The 21,289-nt window shown below is 37.7% G+C and overlaps 1 protein-coding gene across 2 annotated transcripts; it reads right to left on the bottom strand.

The window, feature by feature from the left end:
• Nucleotides 1–6,511: 6,511 nt before the first annotated feature.
• ptger2a (prostaglandin E receptor 2a (subtype EP2)) lies at nt 6,512–21,080 on the bottom strand. Of its 2 annotated transcripts, none has more exons than XM_067493599.1 (3): nt 20,907–21,080; nt 18,443–19,365; nt 6,512–7,923 (listed from the first exon to the last, which is right to left on the bottom strand). In XM_067493599.1, the coding sequence occupies exons 2-3, from the start codon at nt 19,262–19,264 to the stop codon at nt 7,633–7,635; spliced, it is 1,113 nt and encodes a 370-aa protein (XP_067349700.1). In that variant the 5' UTR covers nt 19,265–19,365; nt 20,907–21,080; the 3' UTR covers nt 6,512–7,632. The 2 variants fall into 2 exon arrangements, with proteins under 2 accessions (XP_067349700.1, XP_067349701.1); XM_067493600.1 differs by lacking the exon at nt 20,907–21,080 and adding an exon at nt 20,247–20,854.
• Nucleotides 21,081–21,289: the final 209 nt, after the last annotated feature.

The raw sequence follows: 21,289 nt of genomic DNA, 5'->3' as shown, positions 1-21,289 counted from the left end.
AGACACTCGACTGTCAAGCTTCTAAAGTTTGCAGACGGCACAACTTTTATTGGCCTCAAGATGATAATGAGACTGCATACCGACACAAGGTTGATCAGTTGGTGCTCTGGTGCAGTCAAAACAACCTTGAAATGAACATGCTCAAGACCGTAGAGTTGAGAGTCAATTTTAGGAAAGACCCCCCACTGCCTCCCCTCATCATATCCTCCAGGCCTGTGACAACTGTGAAATCCTTTTTATTTTTGGGGTCCACTATCTCACATGACTTGAGGTGGGAGATCAACATTGACTCTACCCTCAGAAGCCTCAGCAGCAGATGTTTTTCATATGACAGCTGAGGCCCCTGCTGCAGGAACTGCTGCTCCAGTTCTCAGGTTCTGTCATTGAGTCTGTCTTGTGCTCCTCCATCACAGTATGGTTTGAAGCAGCCACCAAACAGGACAAAAACAGACTGTAGCAGACAGTAAGAACTGCAGAGAAAATCATTGGTGCTTCCCCAGCCTACTCTCCAGGTACACATTGAGAGCCAGGAAGCAGGCAAAGAAAATTACCACTGACCTCTCTCCCCCTGGACATGACATCTTCCAGCTTCTCCCCTCTGGCAGGCACTACAGACTACTGTCAGGACCACCAGTCACCAGAAGAGTTTCTTTCCTCAGGCCAGTATTTATGTTGGAACTGCCACACACACTGCACCTGAGTCTGCCTTCTTTAGGCCATTCTTAGTTTGTCCTTAGTTTTTTCTTTTCCTTGGAATTTATATTGATATTGATATTGATATTTCCTTGGTATTGGACACAGACTAATTGAACAGTTCTGGCATCAGTAGAGTGACGCCCGCCATTATAACATTAAAAAAATAACATTTTATGCATAATTAATATGTTTTGTAGTTTCTTATTTATTATTATTAGAGCACACTTAGCTATAGCAGTATAACTGACATGACTTTTTTGTTGGAGCACAAAAGAGCTTGCATAAGCTGAATATACAGTAAAATTCCATGTTTTATTTAAAGAAGACATTCACACTTTTTACCCTCTGTCCATGGACACTCATCTAGAAAGCCCCTTGTTTGGATTGTGAAGACAAAGCAGGCAAACTTTTAAATGAGGCAGAGCAATCTTCAACCTTCAAGTGTGTGGTCTCTGAGGTCTTTACAACTTGACTGGATTTGTGTGGGAAAAGGCTCAGTTTTAAAAGCCATTAGCAGAAGAATGTTCTCTCATCACAGAGAAGGTGGTGGAGATAAATGTTAATTTTCCAAATGGAAATCTGACATCAGGCTGGAAAAGCGCAGCAGCAAAAGAGTTTTAACCCTTTTTAGTAGATGACTTGCCTTTATGATGTTGGCTTAACTAGGCTGTGGATTTGTTTCCTAATGCATCTTGACTTTTCTAGCAAAGACAAGGCAGGAAAAAAACATCTGTTCATTTGCATCAATACAAAATATGAACGAACATCAACCTCATTGCTGAAGTTTAAAAATACGAACTCAAATCCGAGCACCTCTCATCAATCACTGTGCTTCTCACCATGTTGTTGTGACCTGTTTACTTCCCCTAAAGCTATATGTTCCCATGTGCACGCTGACCTGTTGACCAGGTTAAAAGTTGCTTTTCTACCCTTTAAACTACTGACAGCTGCAGGGACAAGATAAAGACAAGTCCCTTTATTATTGTCTTACTAAGTAATTTGGTTGTTTAAAACTGTGAATACAGATTTATTCACTTCAGTCAAGTTCTAAAGTGATAGATGTCTAAATATTTCTAATATTTGCTTTAGATTGGATTTGTCATCTACTTGACCGGTTTCTCTAAACTTGACAGTTTTAATTTACAATTTTCCAATCATTATTATAAAGTTTCTTATTTTCTATTTTTCTTCTTACTTCATTGTCATTGTGCTCTAGAAGGTTCAATAAACTCCTTATTTTACTATCAGAGTCGGCTTCTAGTATAAGTCACCACTAACTGGAATCAGCAAGTAATCTGCACACTCTCAAATACAAACTCAATACACATGGCAGCTCCTTCCTTCCTCTGACCTAATCACCTCACAAGAGGAGAAGAGATTATGTCATTACCTTGACAGGATTAATTAATCAACTAATCAGTTATGTTAAATAAACTTGGTTAAGGCTGATGTGTTCCCGATGCCTGGCACATCACTTGAATGTAAATAATACTGGTGAGACATTAATTGACAGACAACAAGCAGGTGAATTATGAGTAATGACAGTCCTGTCAGCATGTAAACAAATGACAGCTTTTGGAGATGCAATTCTAAGCCTGACTCACACTGTAAGACTGGCATCTATCATACTTATATCATAGAGTTTAGCAGTCAAACCTTCCTCTTATGTTGCGTTGGTAGAATAAATTCAAACCTGTTTGAAGATATACTGTATTACTTTACGAAGCGCTCAAATTACTTCCCTGATTCGGTTGATTTTGTGAGTTTCCCTTGAACATAGAGATGTAAATAAATATTCTCCTGTGAAACTACTTCTCCATTGAGCCAACATGATAAATCCAACTAGAGATTCATTCATCTGAACATACCAAAGTGCAGCCAGTTTGGTTTGCTGCCAAGTTGTTAGTTTAGGCACCCTGAAGTACTACTGTACTCTTTGTCACTGTGTATGTTATGATCAGAGGAAAGACCTATGACTCATCTAAAGAGCAAGCAAACACACAGGAAGTCTCCATTTCACAACTTCAGTCAAGCTGATGACTTTTGGATAGTATTACCACAAAAGCATGTGCAATAACATCCATTTTTATCACCATTTAATAATTTCATGAATATAAATCAGTCACATCTATAATCACCTGGCAATTCATACTGCTGTACAGTCATCGGGCACCAAGACCTATCAATCAAATGCTGATAAATACATTGTTCATGCAGCTATTCACATTGGATTTAAGCGTGGGAACACTAACATTAACTAACATTAACTCACACATCAAGGGATTGTTGATGCCAAGGAAAAATGAAAAGAAAGCGGGAGAGTGTGCAAGATTGATTTGCAGAATGGATTGGATGTGACGGAGATGGGCATCCAACTGGGTGGTGGCATTTAATGTCTTTAATCGAACATTATGCCTCTCAGTTCTTTGGTTCATTTCACATTCACTGGCTAATAGTGGGAGAAGAAAAGGTCAAAGAAAGACATGGAGAGAAACAAAAGTTTAACTCATCTGAAAAGGTAAATGGTCTGCAATTATATAGTGCTTTTCTACCTATTGGCACTATATAGATTTGTCCAATTTATGCCAATTAGCATTAAGTATCAGCCAATACTTAATGTAAATGTTACTGGATGTTACTTGGATATTGAGGCCAAAAAACTTGACAGGGACATCCCTAATTAAGGACATGGAATTTTACTCTCCACCACCTTCTCTGTGAAGAGGCAGATCGGCATGGGAGTAAAGGGGGCAGCTGATCCTTTTATGTTTTTATTCAGTGTTCATACAATTTGTAACAAACCGTTCTTATTGCAGAACAACATGCTTTCAGTTATTGTCTACTTTTTGTTGTATATCTGTACATAAAACACTACGGATATATATATATTTAGCATTACATATGGTACGTGGAAACCCCCTTATACTGCAAAATATGAAAATGCTAAATATTAAATGTGAAACCTTTAACAAATTACTTATCAGTGGTATCAGTCTATTTACATTTTAGCCCCCCTCTGCTTGTAAACCATACTACTTTAGCTGCCAGGATTTCCTGTTAACTAGTTAACGTTCAACATGATTATTCTTATAAGTGATACTGGGAGAAAAAAGTCTCTATGGCAAACAGTGTGTGTGTGATGCCAAGATCTGCTTTTCACTTAGAAGAAATGTAATGTTTGTGGGAAACTATGTTGATCATGTGTTGGAAAAGCATGTTTCTGCAGATATTCAAATGCTTATGCTATTAAACACCTATTAAAATGCTTTTTACAAAATTGCCTAATAGAGACTTAATAATTAATTGCACGCTTGTTTCTGCACATAATTTGGCATCAATTATCGGAAAACAATAAAAAAGAAAATTTACATTTTTTATCATAAATCTGTAGCCACAAACAAAACAACAGAGCTTAGTGACTAAATTCGCAAAGCAGAGATAGTTTCAGTTACCTGTTGTCAAAGCACACATCACCTAATGTGGTTGATCTATACCCCTAAACCATTGTCCTACTTAGCTGAAACCACAAAAATAGGTTGTGTTGTATGAGGAAAAACACAAGTTTGGTGAGAAACCTGTTTTCAAATCTGTCAAAGGGAAACTGAAAGATTCTGCTGTATTTTGAACATCTGGAACCCATCCACAGTCTGTGTGTAAGCGGGGGAAAAGGCTTACAAAACAAGCCACACAGAATATTTGGTGAATGAGATGTTTATTTACACAAAGCCATAAAGCTCACACACATAACAGTTCGTGCTTGTGTCCTCAGTGCATTAATTTTCATCTACAGTACTTACAGAACACATACATTATATCCACATAGGTAGCATTCAGTTCTGACATTGTTACATTTTAGTGCTATCACACACGTGCGCACACACACGTGCGCACACACACACAGACACACATAAAGTTCACACACAATATACACAGGAAGCAGTAAGCCAATGCAGTAAACACTGAACATTTTGACAACATTTTGACCTAAGAACCAAGAACAGGCCACAGAGGCAACGAACTTCTGTTTTAACAATACAACAACCACTCAGTGTCTTCAGTACTATGTTTCACCCTCACACAAACAGAAAGGCTATAGACGCATAGTTTACCTGATGCTCAAAAAGTTTTCTAGCATCTTCTAAAAGAAAGATAATTGAGAACTTGTTTTTTTCACATTCTACACACATACACACACTGCTGTTGCAGAAACCAGTTTGAGCGTTTTTTTTTTTTTTGCTTAAGGGATTCATGACTGGACATCTCACAAAAATCTGTGATAGCTTATTGTCTCTCCAGCCACTTGATCCCTGATTAAATATGATTTGTGTTAAAGAAAGAGATTTTGTAACGGTTACATTTCCTCAAGATGTTGTGTAATTGTATCCCAGCAGAAATGTACCACGTGTTTCTTTTTACCAGCATGCATAAGTAAAAGTTAGGGAAAACTACCTGCTTTTTTCCAGTAAACTCAGTAGTCATTTGATTACAGAAAGTCAGTTAGATCAGATATCATTTTTACACAATGACGCTTACAGTGGTTGGTTTGAGGTCCATATAACGATACATTAACTGCAATCTTAAATACTGCACTTACTAAGATATACTGTAAATGTATTTGTCAGTCTGCATTTTCTGCTCTCGCTTTAGTTGTTTACGTGTTACTCGAATGTGTTTGAACAATCATACAATGCGCTCATGACAATTTCCATCTGGGTTATGAGGACAATTTAAGGAGACGTCATTTGTCCCTTATGGTCCACTGAAAAGACATAAAAATAACACACAAAAAAAAACACATTTCAAGATGTTATCTTGTAAAACTAATGCATTTCACATGGCACTTCAGTCATAAGGGCACTCTTGTCATAGTTTTTTCCAAATAAATAACAGGTATGTTAATGAACAAAGTACCTGTCAAAAGGAAATATGGCAAGCTATAGAAAAAAGAATTTTAAAGCTGCTGAGTCATGTCCTGAAATGACTTCTCTACCAACTCTGAGCTGACTTTTGCCACTAATAGAAAACAAACAATGGTACTTTGGTAACAGAAGAATTACACTAAATCAGCAGGTTATTAGGCACAGCTAGTTAAACTGCAGTTAAAGTCATGCATTAAGTAACAGTTTAGCAACATCTCTAACTATGAAAGTGATACAGTTCAGCTATGGATGAAAATGTGTCACTCAACTGGATGTTCTTTAAAGTGTTGTGTTAAAGTGAGAGGTGGTATAATCAAATTTCATAAAGGGAAGCTTTATTACACAACTGCTGTTTCTATTATCTTTAGTTAAGTGTATCTAATACACTGACTGATTGGAATGTGTAAATAATAATAAGTTTTGTAATAGAGTTTATATTTGCTCACCAAATAAGTTTAGTTTTGAACACCATTTTTCAAATGCTTGCATTGATTTGTTTTATTGCCACCAAACATTTAAAAGCTACCCTGTGTGGCATTTTTGGTCACTAATAGTGGAGTCATGTTTTAATGTGTGGGTCCCTGTTGTGTTTGGACCATGCACTCACACAAGAAGACACAAATTGCCCACATTTGTGCAAAAGTCATATTTGCCATTGGATTCAGCTATTCCACAAACTTAACACTGAATAGAAACATCATGTTATTTACAAACTATCGCCACAGGACAACTTTAATTTCACACATTGAGAATAACTAACATATTTGACAAAATAATCTAAGTGTAATATTTGTCATTAAAGAAGATAGCTTAAGGAGCAGTACCTATCTCCTTTAATGCAACAAAGTACCATTGTTTGTTTTGCAATTGCAATTATGTGCTATTTCATTGATTTAGTATTTCATAATTATTACAACTTCAGAAATTCTTTGCCAATGTATTGTAGCTGTCACTTAATGATACAAGAAGCAAGGATTCTAAAGACAAGCAGTCCCTGCAGTCTCATATATTTGATGTTTTTTAAATATTATAATATAATACATTACATTCAATGTTACAAGATATGTATGAGTATGTAGATAAGCATCAGTATAGTCTTTTTAACCCTTTTCTGTGTTTATCAATCTCTTCTATGCACTTCCTGAGAAAGTTCTAAGTACCTACACCAAAGAGTCTCTCCAGGCTCTTTGTCTTTTGACAAATTATCAGAGCAGACCAGAGGTTAAGGTCATTTGGTTAAGATGGTTGAAGGTAATACGAGAATGCTATCAGGATGATAACCCATGATCACTGAAGTGTTAAAAAAAAAGTCAGATATCTTATTTTGGATATTTGAGGCATCATTTATACTTGCACTATACTTGAAACAATATTGATATCTAGATTATATCTAAATATGCTTCAGACAGATTTAATCTCCACCAGGTATTAAAGCGTGTTTCTTTGGCGTTAAGACAGATTTCATTGTCTGGTATTTGGTGTCACTTACATATTGAATTCATGCAGTTGCATTTATGTTTTTATTTTATTTTATTTGGAATCCATGGAGGGCTTTGTTTAACTGTGGTACATTACACATTAATGCCACATGGAGATGGTTCCTGCACGAATACAAAGTCTCACTGTGCAAAGCAGCATCTTGACCATTAAAGGCATGTAGTTAGTCTATTCCAGATCGTTACAGAACCTGAAAGTCTTTTTCTTCTGCATCAACAGCCTTTTGTTTTTTCTTGTAAAATACAAGCAACAAAAAAGACAAAATGTTGAGCTTTTATACTGAAAATAGCTCCAGAGATTTCAATATGCATTTAACATGCTAGACTGAAAAGATTAAAGTGGATGAAGTGACCAGTAAATGCCAGGAGACTCAGGAAATGTTATTATCTAATAGAAATGTAAAACTACAACATGATGTAGATCAGGAACTTTCTCCACTTCATGTGATATCAAAGCAGGGCACACTATCCAATCATTTGTGCAATAAATATAAATATCCAATTCTGAAGTTATGTTATAGTCATAGATTTTCAACAGAGTGCAAATGTTGGTTGTAGTCCAACGCTGGGCGAGACAGTTCTACGGTACCACAAGAATTCTCTTTAGCTATCGATGATTTAAACATGTAAGCCCTGGGGGCTCCCAATCGATGCTTACAGACTGAGGACCAGCAAAAGTGCAGCACGCTTGGGGAGAGGATAATAAAGACCAAAGGGTCAATGATGGAGTTGATAGAGATGAAGCGGAGCGCAATAAGGTCCATACTGTGAGATGCCTTATTATTCTCCATGGAGTTTATGTACACCCGGATCTGAGAGGGAAAAGAAGTGAGAAAAAACAGGTTGTAAGTTTAGCTGCCAAGATATAATCCCACTGTTAACACCATGTATAACACCATCGACAGACACGTAACACACACTTACAGACAGTTAACATCCTGGTTATAAATCCTACAGTAAACCATCTATAATAGCAGCAACACATGAAAAATGGAACGTGTGTATGGGCACAGTAGCACAGCCTGGTGTGGGAGATGTACCATAGAAACTACAACCACTTATCTGTTTAAATGCCAAGCTGATACTCATCATGCATATTTAGATTGTCAAACTCAAATGACAATTCTTTGTGTCCCAAATAAAGACAGAACATTTTGTTATGACATATAACATATATGTATTTGTATTTAACACTATTGTTTAGGACATGCAGTTCATGTGTATAAGAGAAAATGGGCCACATTATAAACCTATGACTGATATAAATAACTACACTGTTGCAAAATAAAGATAAAAAAGATAGAGACTGAATCTGCAAGTCTGCTGCCTTTTCACACATCTTGTTAGTTTCAGTTCCATTTTTAAGCAACGAAAAATAACTTTTGTATGTTTCATTTAGTTGCTAAATTAGAACAAGTAGAACAGGAGTTTAGTTGTGTTTTAATTCCACTACAACATTTCTATACATCCAGTCTATTTTGTTATGTTTTCAAATGGTTTACTATAATGAATGTGTTTTGTGAATTTGTATGTATATCAGTAGAACACCAAGCTGTTGGTCGGCCATCAGAGCATACAAGCAAAATAAGAATTAGATGTAGTCTTTGCAGTGAGTTGAAGTGATACTTTTCTGGGCCACTTGAAGCCAATGTGTGGCAACACAGTGGTCAGACTTTCTCACCTGGTGTGTTGCTGCCCTAAACGCACCCTGTATATACACACAGTGAGGACTGATGCTGCTGTGCTGCTAACATGCTGCTTTTGTATGAGAGCCGTGCAGACATTGTGTACTACTGCAGCATTCAGTAAGCGTATATGTCAGCATACACAAAATGACAAAGTTGTGTATAAATATGTGCAGCAGGTATAATGTCTACAAGATTTACTATCATAGTTTAGGGTGTTAAATTGATAATATAGGCTAATTATCACATACATAGCCGAAGGAATTGAGTGTCAATGGAAATTTCAGTTTAGTTTTTATTTGCTTGAGATATACCTTCTAACCTTCTAACGCCACATCAACATGATTTTTGGGTAGGTTGCATACTATGTGTTCTTTTGCTGTACCTGTCAAACAAAATATTGGAGGCCAAACTAAGATTAAAAATGAGACAATTACCAAAGCCATTAATATTCATCTTCTGGGCACTCATCCTAATTTAATTTCAAATAGGCATAAGCATCCCCAAATATTAAAGACTTAACTGCGGAGGTCATCTTTGCATAGTATTATGAGTGTGTACTTTGGGCATTAGTCTAAAAACAAACTAGCTGTTGCAAAATAACTGTTGTGTTGTGAAGAGTCACTCTTGCACGTTCAACGAAAAGCACACTCCCTAATTTCACAGTACATGCAGAAAACACTATCACTTATTCCAGCACACACAGGATGTTTGCAGAGCACAGAGTAATGTTCTAATTGAAGGAGAACATTTGGATCGCACTCAGCATCTTTTTGTTTGCATTTCAGACCAATTACTGAGGCAAACATAGGCAGCCAATAAATCATTGAGAATGTATTTTGTGGTTTTAGGAGGGGCTGAGAAGCAGATGTTGAGTGTAAAAGTCAAACTAAATTAAGAATCCCATGCTTATAACCACATGAGTTAGTTTCATGTAAAGATGTATACATAATGAAAAGAAAAACTTTGTTTTAAAATAGAGATTGCAAAGACTTATTATTAGTCTGTCTTTCTCTTTACTATTTGCCTTCCATATTTATGTATATGTAGCAATTCCTCCAGCAATTTGCAATATTGTGAGTGCAACAATTGATTCAACCAATCCCCACGTGACCTTTCAACTCTGAAAAATTATAAAAACATGGCACAGGTTTTTAGAAAATAGTGAAATCCTGCATTTTAGGCCACAAAAATCATAAAAAACATCCAGGAAATTCTGAAGAACCTAATTAAAGTTTTGAGCAATTTTTGTAATTATGGCATGTAAAACAAATCTATTTTCTTAAACTTCTGAGTTTAGTGCCAGTTGAAAGATGCCTTGATGGTTGTGTTATAAAAATGTTTACATTATGTCATATTTTCTTCAAATGATTGGCAAAATAAAATTATTTGGCTATAATCGTTTTTGTCTCTAAATCAATAACAGCAGCCTACACTAAAAAGGACTGGCAGCTTTTGCAAATATTAACTTTCACACATTTTCATTTAAAATGTATGTTTTGATGAAATAAAATTAATGGGCATTGACTTTGTGGGGCAAAATAGTAAAATGTACAGCAATACATTGGTTTAAATCTTGGTGTAAGCCACTTTGCCTTATGACATAATAAATATAAGTAAAAAAAACATGAATAGCCTTCTACTAATAATATAAAATTAAACTGAACATGAAAATAACTAATCCACACATGGTAGTAAAATATTCTTGCGCATCTCTAATAAATGAAAAAAATCTGGATTATTCTGTGACCATATTTGACCATATTTAATAAATTAAGCTATTTTTATTAGCAGCCTGAGGCCAAGAATGAGCAGAGCAGAACATATTAGTTCCTTCTCTGTGGTTAAAATGTCTTTAAAACCAGTCATTGCAGTGATTGGCTGGAATGAAAAGCTGTAAATTCCCGATGCTGATGGCCACAAGGTTGGAAATACAATCGATGGAAGCTATGGCTAGTTTTAGTTTTAGACACTGTTGATGCGTGTTCCCAGGGGGTCAAAAAGGAACAATATCCATTCACAAGTGTGTGAAAAAATGACCTTAAACAGTTTGCTCACTTCTTACTTTTGGTGTTTTCTTTCAGTTTCTTTCTTAACATCTGGATGCAACCGCACTCTTCATAGTTTACTTTTCTACTTGACCTTTTCATCCTCTCCATCTCTCTCTCTTCACAGGCTCTACTCTCTCTGTTTAAATGTAGCCGTTTTTAATGAGATGGCAATGTCAATGTTGTCACATCAACCTCACTATGCTAATTTCCTGTTGCTTGGTCACATAACCCAGTGGCTGAAATTTAACTGGCTGTTACTACAATAAGTTCAAGGCGGCAAGTTTTGCATAAGGGCACATTAGATGCTTTGGGGCAAGTGAGAAAGCTGCTAACCACTCACTATTTTCTCCTACTTACTTTCAACCAGTGCAGGGAAATGGAACTGCAGATTGTTACGTAACATACAGAGGGAATGCATCATTGAAAAAACAAAATCTGCATACAATTCCTAAATATGTAAAAGATCACACAAATTAAAGAATACTAGTTTAAAGGATTAACTTTGAGTGGGGTACATGTGTAGAACAGCCTCATCCTGGCGTAGATTCTAAAAAACCTGAGAGCTCATTACTGTGACTGATTACAGCCCTTGTCATGTGTGTGAGACAAAAAAAGAGTAGGCGAAGCATGTGCATGTGGAAAAGGTTAGTTTTTATTTTGCCAGGCTCAACAGTGAAATCCAACTCACACTGTGAGCCCATTTTCTCCTCAGCCCTAACAGGATGTTTAATAAAACTGCTAATGTGATGTGTCTGTAAAGAGTTGATGCCCTTAGAACAAAACATTCCAGGTTGCAATTTCAAGAACTACATCAAAACTTATAATTGAACTCTCTTGCCCTTGTTTTCAGAATGTATTCCATCCACAATGTAGAAAATCACACCTGAGGGTTTACTGAATTTAGCCTGCTTATTATGAGGGCTTAAAGCCACTAAAATAAATCTACTAGAACTAACAAATGCACTATTCAAATTACCTTACTGTACTTTAAATACATCTTTATTCCTTTTTTCTGTGGTAAAGGCCACAGTCTGGGCTTTTGATTTTTTATTTAATCAGAGGCATCACCCAAATACTCAACTCTCAGTTTCATATTTCCAGGAATATGTAATATGATCTGTGTGTGATTTGCTGACCTCACACCAAGGCTTTACATTGCGAACTGAATAAGCATTATAAAGTGATTTGATGTTCCTAATGAATTATTCATTTATAGGACTGTTTGAGTGCATAGCTTTGGGAACATTACAACCACAGAGCTATCATAAAGCATCTTTACATTTTTAAATCAAGCCTGATTTCTCTTAAATACTGTTGCTGCATCTGTCAAGCTGTTCAGCTTATTGTTGCCTACAGTGATAATAGCAGCACCATTACTGATGTACCAAAACAATCTTTTTTAGCCATCAGGTGTAGATTTTGGGGACTAAAATAACATCATAGTGGCAGATGTAAATAGTTAGAAAGGTAATTATTACTAATTGTAATATTTATAGATTTTTAGATTGCTGATTTGTAGACAGCTGATCACACACATTAAATAAAGCTAGTTCTTCTATTAAAGTACCAATCTTGCACAAGTTAACCCTGTAACACTACAAAATAATGTACTTAGCCAATACTATGCTATTCCCTTCAGTTCTGGATGCAAGGTTACTGTTGGTAGTGCTAGTTAGGCAGAATAGCTGTTGGTGGCAAAAGTCCATGTGGTGTTTGCTTTAAATTTTGAAAAACCACAAAACAAACAAGACATATCTTACTAAACTTTGTAAAATTGCCAAATCTATTTCCAACAATTTGACAGAACAAAAGACACAGCTATACATATACTAAAAGGAAACCCTTCTAGCAAACATACATCAGCATATCATCATGGAATTCTTGTTCTAATATTTGATTATCACCACCCCGTGAGGCCACGAAAATATGATGTCCAGAGCCGTAAATAAAATTTTTCAGTTTTGTCTTCTATATAATAAAGAAAGAAACAGGAAAAGGCCCCAATCCCTCTTAGATTGCTTTTAACCCATAGATCTCACTGACCTAATTTTAATTATTACCTCATCTAAACCAACAACCTGTCTGCTAGACCCTATACCAACTAGACTGCTCAAGGAAGCTTTACCCTTAATAGATATGTTCGTATTAGATATCATCAATCTATCTTTAGAAACAGGCTATGTACCACAGGCCTATATGGTAGCTGTAATTAAACCACTACTTGAAAAACCCTGTCAAATATAACAAATATGCGACCACCTGTAAGTTCATCATATTACAGAAACAGCACTGGTAAAAGTCACCAACGATCTTTTCATGGCCTCAGATAATGGATACCATTGATCACATTTTATTACAGAGACTGGAAATGAAATTGGAATTAAAGGAACTGCACTAGGTCTTATTTATCTGATAGACATCAATTTGTTCATGTTAATGATGAATCCTCCATGCACACAAAGGTTAGCTATGGAGTTCCACAAGGCTCTGTGTTAGGACCAATACTTTTTACTTTATATATGTCTCCTTTAGGCAACATTATTAGAAAACACTCCATAAATTTCCACTGCTATGCTAATGATACCCAGCTATATTTATCTATGGAACCAGATCAACCAGATCAGATTCAAGAATGCCTATAAGACATGAAGGCCTGGATGTCCCACAATTTTTTACTTCTTAACTAAAACTGAAATCATAGTATTTGGTCCTAAAAGTCTCAGAGATATGATGTCCAACCATATCATTACTCTAGATGGCATAAGTCTGGCCTCCAGTACTACTGCAAGGAACCTTGGAGTTATTTGTGACCAGGATTTGTCCTTTACCTCACATATAAAACAAATCTCTAGAACAGCCTTCTTCCACCTACGGAACATTGCCAAAATTAGGAGCATTGCTCTCAAAGTGATGCTGAAAAACTAGTCCATGCATTTGTTACTTCTAGGTTGGACTACTGTAATGATGCCCCAGTAACACCCTAAAGAGCCTGCAATTAATCCAAAATGCTGCAGCAAGGGTGCTGACTGGAATTAGCAAGAGAGATCATATTTCATCTTTGCTAGCCTCTCTTCATTAGCTTCCCATGAAATCTAGAATAGAATTTAAAACCCTGCTACTTACATATAAAGCTCTGAACGGCCAGGCTCCATCATATATAGAAGACCTCATAGCACCATATCATCCCAGTAAACCACTTCGATTTTAGAATCCAGGCGTACTTGTGGTTCCCAGATTTCCAGAGGTAAAATGGGACGCAGAGCCTTTAGCTATCAAACACCTGTCCTGTGGAACCAGCTCCCAGTTCAGATTCAGGAAGAAGACACCCTCTCTACTTTTAAGTCTAGGCTTAAAACCTTACTCTCTGGTAGGGCTTATGGTTAGTTATATTCATTCTGCTATACATTTATTCTGCTGGGGAACCAACCCTAGATTTACTGAGCTCCTTTCTTCTTCTTGACCCTCTCTCCTCTCCTCACAATTGTCACCATTGTATGACATTAACTGTGTGTTTTCTCCCGTAGTTGTCTTTCTCCTTCTCTGTCCCTTTCTGCAGGTGTTCCCGGCTTTTGAGCATTGTGTTTTCCAGTGCACAGCTACTGGTCCTACCAATTGCCTGATGTTTTGTTGTTGCTTTTTGTTGCTCTTTCTTTTCTCTCCACTTTCCACTCACCCTAACCGGTCAAGGCAGATGGCTGCCAACCATGAGCCTGGTTCTGCTAGAGGTTTTGTCCGTTAAAGGGAGTTTTTCCTCTCCAATGTTGCCTAGGGCTTGCTCAAGGGGGAATTTTTGGGTTTTCTATTTACATCTTTATAGTCTTGACATCATTCTGTAAATTGCCTTTAGATTACTTTGTTGTGAATTGGCGCAATATAAATAAAGTTGAATTGAGTTGAATTGAAAAACAATTCTACTGGTGGCTTGGTATTTCTTTAAATGTGGAATTAAATCATTGAGAATGTAAAAAAACAATAATGCAAGAAGTTTTCTAAATCATCCTGTGGGGCAAAAAATTGAAATATCTGCCATAATAAAAGAAAAGGATATGAGAGGAGAGAAGGATGTCCTTTGCTTCATACTGTGACGTGTAACCCGATGGGATCCCCATAGGATGATGGCATCCCCACCATTCTTCACTGTAAGGCTGGTATAAGTACTTGATAAGCATTGCCTGGTGTTCACCAGACAGAGTGGTTGGGGTTCTGCGAAAAATGTTACATTTCTGTCTAGTCAGACAAGAACATATTTTTCCTCATGCTCTCAGGGCCCTTTAAATGTTGTTTGTTACACTCTAAACAGGCCATTGCTTCCATCTAAACACTCTACAACAAAGGTCTGAGTGATGGTGTGTTACTGAGATGATCATCGGCAAGTTTCTCCATCTTTGCAGAGAACTTCTGAACCACTGTCACATTCACCATTTGGTTTTTGGTTAACCTTCATGACTAAGTACTTTTTGTCTAGTGATTCAGTCAAGCCCTAGCAGTATCATTTTTCACAGCTTGGGGTTAGTTTTTGTAAATGTGTTTAATGGGACTGAAATATTCTGCTTGTGCCTTGCTAAGTGCCTCATGTTTTTTCATTCTAAACCCCTTTTGTTTTTTGCCTGAGAGCCATAAAGGCCTCCAGTTAAAAAAAAACTTTAATTTATAGCAAAAAAATCCAATAGCAATACGAATAATTTATTCTAATGTAATGAAAAACTGAATTTGTTAAACAGCCAAGGAAAATGCAAATGAGAGAAACTACTATTGTTATATGAATATAGCAAGTTAGTTTTATTAGTTGGTGGTGCTAATCAGGTAGTATTATTAGTACATGGTAGCATAAAAAAAGTATGATAGAAACAAACACTACAGGTTTTCCTCCGCAGGAAGGAGGATGTGCTTTGGTGTAATGTGTTATTTTACAGTCAGTCTTTTCTTCTTCTTCCTTGCTGTCTCCTTTCTTTCTGTTAGTACTCTTTTAACCTCACTGTAACTGAAAATCGATTTCATTCGGCCTCCTGATAGGCCAGTGAAGACAACAAAAGTTAAAAGTCGATCACAGTGTCCTTTGCCTGCCCCGAGTGATCTACACCTTGTAAACAGCCTATGGTAGAGAACAGTTTAACATACCTATATATATATATATATTTAAATAGATTTTTATGGTAAGTTTACTATTTAGTGGACCTAATTTAATAAAAACCCCAGCTTATGTTAGACCCCAAAATATATATGTTCAGCAATGGTCTGGCAAAAGATTTCTGTTACTAGTGAGTTACATTATTGTGTACAACTGAGTCTGTCTACAACTTCAGCCTCTTTAGCCTCATTTTCCTTTTCACTTTATTTTGAGTAAAACAAACATCATGTCCATGGAGCGGCTGTAGCTCAGTTGGGGGGCGGCTGTTGTTCAGTTGTGTAGCTCCGTTGGTAAGGCAGTTGTCCACGGACCAATGGTCCAGTGGTTCAATCCCCAGTTCCAGCTATATGTGGAAGTCTTTCTGAGCAACCTCCCATCCCCAGCACAGGGGCGGGTCCTGTGCTGGGCCCTTCCTGACCCAACCCTCCTCTGACCGGGCCCTGTGCTGGGCCGGCATAAAAACTGTGCCAAATTAACATGCGGACAATGATCTACTGTGGTGACCCTGAACTCACGGGATAAGCCGAAAGGACAAATAAAAAACCATCATGTACATGATGTGTGACATGAATTCTGCCTTACCTCTGACTATACTCATTTTGATACAGGCCCACTGTCTACACATGGTCTGTTTGGAATGCTATTGAATTAAATATGAAGGAGAATTTGGCAATGTTTGCAGAGATGAAGGTTTCTGACTGCATTTCAAGAAGCCACAGCTGAGATAACACAACGCTCAAATGGCACTTTAGGCCATTACTGCTGTCTGCGGTAAAATGCACATCATCATACACTGCTGGGAAAGTTATTGATTTTCTGATTGGAGTGCAAAGTGACACTAACCCAAGGTAGTTACAAACATAGTGCACAATAATCTAAGTGAGATGGCATAATGGACAATCACTTAATGATGAGTCATCTGTGGGTTAAGTTTGCATGTTCATCCATCCATCCATCCATTCATCACGTTATGTCTAAAACCAATTGTTACAAACTGTTTTTTACTGGCCAGGTGTATGAAAACCATGTCACTGTAAATTGGATCACCACCAGTGTAAAGTAACCAACAGCAGGTTTGGCGATAAGCAAAAGGCTAAATATCATTTCAAAAAAATCCTCACTGTTGCTAGCATGTCCCATTTCAGGTGTCCCTGGTGAATAACTCCTCAGTGTACAGGCCTGAGTGTTTCACTAACTACTCTATGGCAATGGGGTTGATTTTATTAAATGGTCTGCTGTCAATCATTTTTACATCTACCAAGCAAATGATTATTAGCTCCATTTTCCAAATAGTCATCAATCACATGTTGCTTTTTTGTTGTTGCTGCTACATTTGAAACCACATTTTGGAGCCAGATACCCATATCTTCACCCTTCTCCTTTGTCTAAATTGCTTCCTGATGATATTACTGATCAAACTGTGGGTTAACTAGAGGTCATTTCCTAATAAAGTGCAGTAGAGTCTATATAAATGAATATAACTTTTCTATGTAAATTTTCTAATGTAACTGTTTTCTCAAAATAAGAACAGTCTCAAATACATTTAGGACAAGACCGATATTTCCTGTCTAGTCTCTCAACTGGTTTCCATAGCAAGCAAGCAGTGGAAAAAATCCACTCCAAGGACACGTTACATATTTTTGACGTCAATGATTGTAAGGTGGTGATTTTTTTTCCTTTCAGCCCAAACAAATTAAACAGTGTAAACTATATAAAATAATTTGATCAAATCACGATTTAAACTTTACTTTACTTTTGTACTTAAGGAATACAATATGCCTTTTATGTTAACTACTAATATGCTTTAAAACTCATCATATTGTGGAAAGCCAGCAGTGCAGCGATCAGTATTTGAAACCAATCAGAGGAATTCTGTAATTTCTGCTTGATTAGTAAGTTTTGGAGCATTAATTGTAAGAGCTGGGTTATGTGTAGCAGAGCACATAAGAGTAGGGGAAGCTATAGCAAAGTGGATGGACTTCATGTTAGATGGTAGTACAGGCTTAACATGCATATTGTAGCTTTAAATAATTTTGCTACAGCGAAGATCGACCACCAAATAGTCATGGAATCAATATTTAAATATGTAGTGTTTATGCATCAAAGGAAGCACATCAATCAGACATGCTGCTATTGGCACAGATATAACTATTCCTATCTACACCTTGGCATCAGAACAGCCCACAGTCTATTGTATTATCTCTGGATAGCTGTATTTCACTAACATCCCACAATTGACACAGTTATGCACAGATTGCACAATCTGAACTGTATCTGCTCGGAATGTAATTTTGACACATTTCTGATAAGATTGTATTGATGTTCCGTGTGTACTGTGACTTCACTGCTGTCAGCTTTCAATGGTGACTTGGTTGGCACTATCTGCTGCGTAAAAGCTCTACAAGTGTGTGTTTATTTTTACTGGAGGAGTTAATGTTGTGCTGTGAGTTATCTGCTGTTGCCTTACCACGAGGGGAAGTGTGCAGATGATGAAGCTAATGGTCACGAAGACAAGCAGTATAAGATGCTCCACTTCCTGAGCTATCGACATCGCCCTGCGGTCATTATTGGATCGCATGGTTGCAGTCATTGAGCCGCCGTTCTTCCTCCGACGCTGGTACATCCTGAACAGCTGGTACACTACAAAACAATTGCAAACCACAACGGCCAGCACAAGCACTAGCAGGACCGTGGCATACAGGTTGGCATAGGCCTGGTCCTTTACTTCGCTAGGGTTCATGTCAATTAAGCACCACGTGCCAGGGCAGTATTGCACATATTTACCAAATCCCGCAAAAGGGAGGAGACAAAATAAAGTACATAACAAAAACAACACGGGGATTGTGATATAGGCACATTTTTTGGTAACATGCCGGCTGTACAGGTAGGGATATCCAATAGCAAAGCATCTCTCTAGCGCCATAGTGAAGAGGAGCAAAATGGTGGCCAGGGTAAAGAAGGTCATGCTGCCCCCAAAGTATTGACACACGCTTCCAGTTTTAGACATCCCTACCAATGTAGTGTTTAGTGAATATGACAGCTGCACGAGTGGGCTGACCAGGCAAGTCCCAGCCAGGTCTGTGACCACCAACGACGTTATAAGAATCTGAAACAATGAAGCCCGCGATGTGCCTCCGGTCCTTGTGTCTCTGCGTCGCCGGATTTCAAGGATCACCAGGGCAGCCACATTGCCAAAGATGCCCGCGGCGAACATGATGGCACTTGTCACCGGGCTGTTGGTGGGGTCGATGTAGATCGTTTCTCTGCACCATTCATCGTTCGTGGGCATTGTGACTGATGACTGGTTGTATTTAATTAGAAGCTATGTCTGTGATTTCAAAGATAAATCAAAAACGTATCCTTAAAGCCTTATATCCGTCTGCAGCCATCCTGTTTAAACAAAAGGAAGAAAGAATATCTGAGATCAGTAAAAAAAATTCAAAAATAAATCATTCCTGATTTTACCTTTCCAGATCTAAATATTTAATGCCTTTCTTTGCGAACTTTGGTCTTTGGACTGATGGTTCAACAAAACAAGCAGACAAGCAAATTACAATGAGCTGTTGGAGGCAACAACATTTTTTGACATTATACTGGACAAATTAATTTATTTAAAAAATAAAATTTCAAACGATTCAGGCAGGACTAAAAATAATCTTTAGTTGCATCCTTAGTGAGCATTTAAAGAAGAAAGCCGTAGGGCAGCTGTAGTAAGTTTAATTATCATGGAGAACTACCATTAACTACAAGATCTTGGCTGCAAAGTTACTTTGATTCTGACTCATCTTTATGGAAGAATGCATATGAGCATTAGCTTCCAGCATTTTCATAAACACACTTACTACAGTTGTTTACTTGCCACTCATTGGCCCAATGTGCATCATTCATGGATGTTTACTAATCTCGGTTTCATGTGTTTTTGACTCAATGTCAACAATGTGCACTTTGAATCACTCTAATTTCATCTGCGGTTTTCATTTGTATTAACTTTGTTCCCATACATACACAAAAATGGAGAAGTTGCTCTTCCTCGTATATAACCCTATTTACATCTACTGAAAAATCCCAGGGCTTACGCTCTGCTCTATCATGAGTTTTTAAGTTGTCAAACAAAAGTTATTCCTCTTCTGTCTCACGAGATATCAGCTAACACACTGAAAGCTCAGAAAGCTCACATTGAATCTTCTGCCAAAAACCAGCTGTTCATTCAGAAATAAATGTGCATGAAGATAATCTAATCTCCCACTAGTAAAGACGCTTACATTACAAACCTGTAATACACCTTCACCTGGAGAATCGCCTAGTTGTTCCACTATGTCCCCAAAAGGCACTAACCCGATTTTTTTTAAGTTATTAACGATGTGAAAATGTTCTTTGTCTCCCACCAAATCCAAAGGAGACCTCTGACAGATTCTTCCACATTTTGAGTTTAATGAGTTGTTCTTCCAAAAACCTAATGCCGATTTTCAACTCAAGTTGTGAGAACATTTTTAAATTCCTATTAAAGAGACATAAAGAAATTGTGGTTTTTTCGGCTGGTCCGTGCCATCTGCTGTAGACGCACGGCGCAGGGCTGCGTTATCAAAATAATTTCTGTTGGCCTGAGAAAACGGGTGAGTAGCCTACATTAATAAAGTTCGTTAAAACTTTCTTGTAAATAAAACATTCTCCGTTTCTGAGTGAGTGAGACAGCAGGTGAAGTGACGGACTCTCCAACTTTAATTGGAAAAAGGCTGCCGCACACTTAAGAGAATTCGTGCCGAGTGGATCACACAGTGTGACACCCTTTTCCAGGTAGAACTGATATTTTATACTGGCTAATTTTCGGAAACTTGCCCTATGGTCGAGCGGAATAAAAACACAGCGCGAGGCAACAAGTATCACTTCGCATAACCTTCGCAGCGGTGAAATATAAATATAAAAGTTCTCACCTATTGTTTTAAATAACTTGCTCCGCTCTTTATAATCCAGACTGAATCGCACGATACAGGAATTGATCCTGGTTTGTACTTAGTTTCGTTGCGTTAAAGCTGGGTCATGTGCTGGGCGAGGCGCGCGGCACTGCTGAATACTGCTTGAATGAAGCCGGGGTACAGGGAGTGAAGCGGCTACGTCACACGGCACGGGTACGCCCCGCCCCCTCACAGGCTGAAACAAGCTAGCTAAGGGGCGACTGTGCCGCAGGAAGGTAGAGCGGTTGTCCACCACTCTCACAGTTGTTGGTTCAATCCACGGCTTCTCCGGTCACATGTCAAAGTGTCCTTGAGCAAGACACTGAACCCCAACTTAGTTGCTCCCGGTGAGTGTTGGCCAG

The sequence above is a fragment of the Channa argus genome, chromosome 23 (genome assembly GCF_033026475.1).
Source record: "Channa argus isolate prfri chromosome 23, Channa argus male v1.0, whole genome shotgun sequence".
Lineage (NCBI taxonomy): Eukaryota > Metazoa > Chordata > Actinopteri > Anabantiformes > Channidae > Channa > Channa argus.
This window is presented reverse-complemented; position numbering and strand designations above follow the sequence as displayed.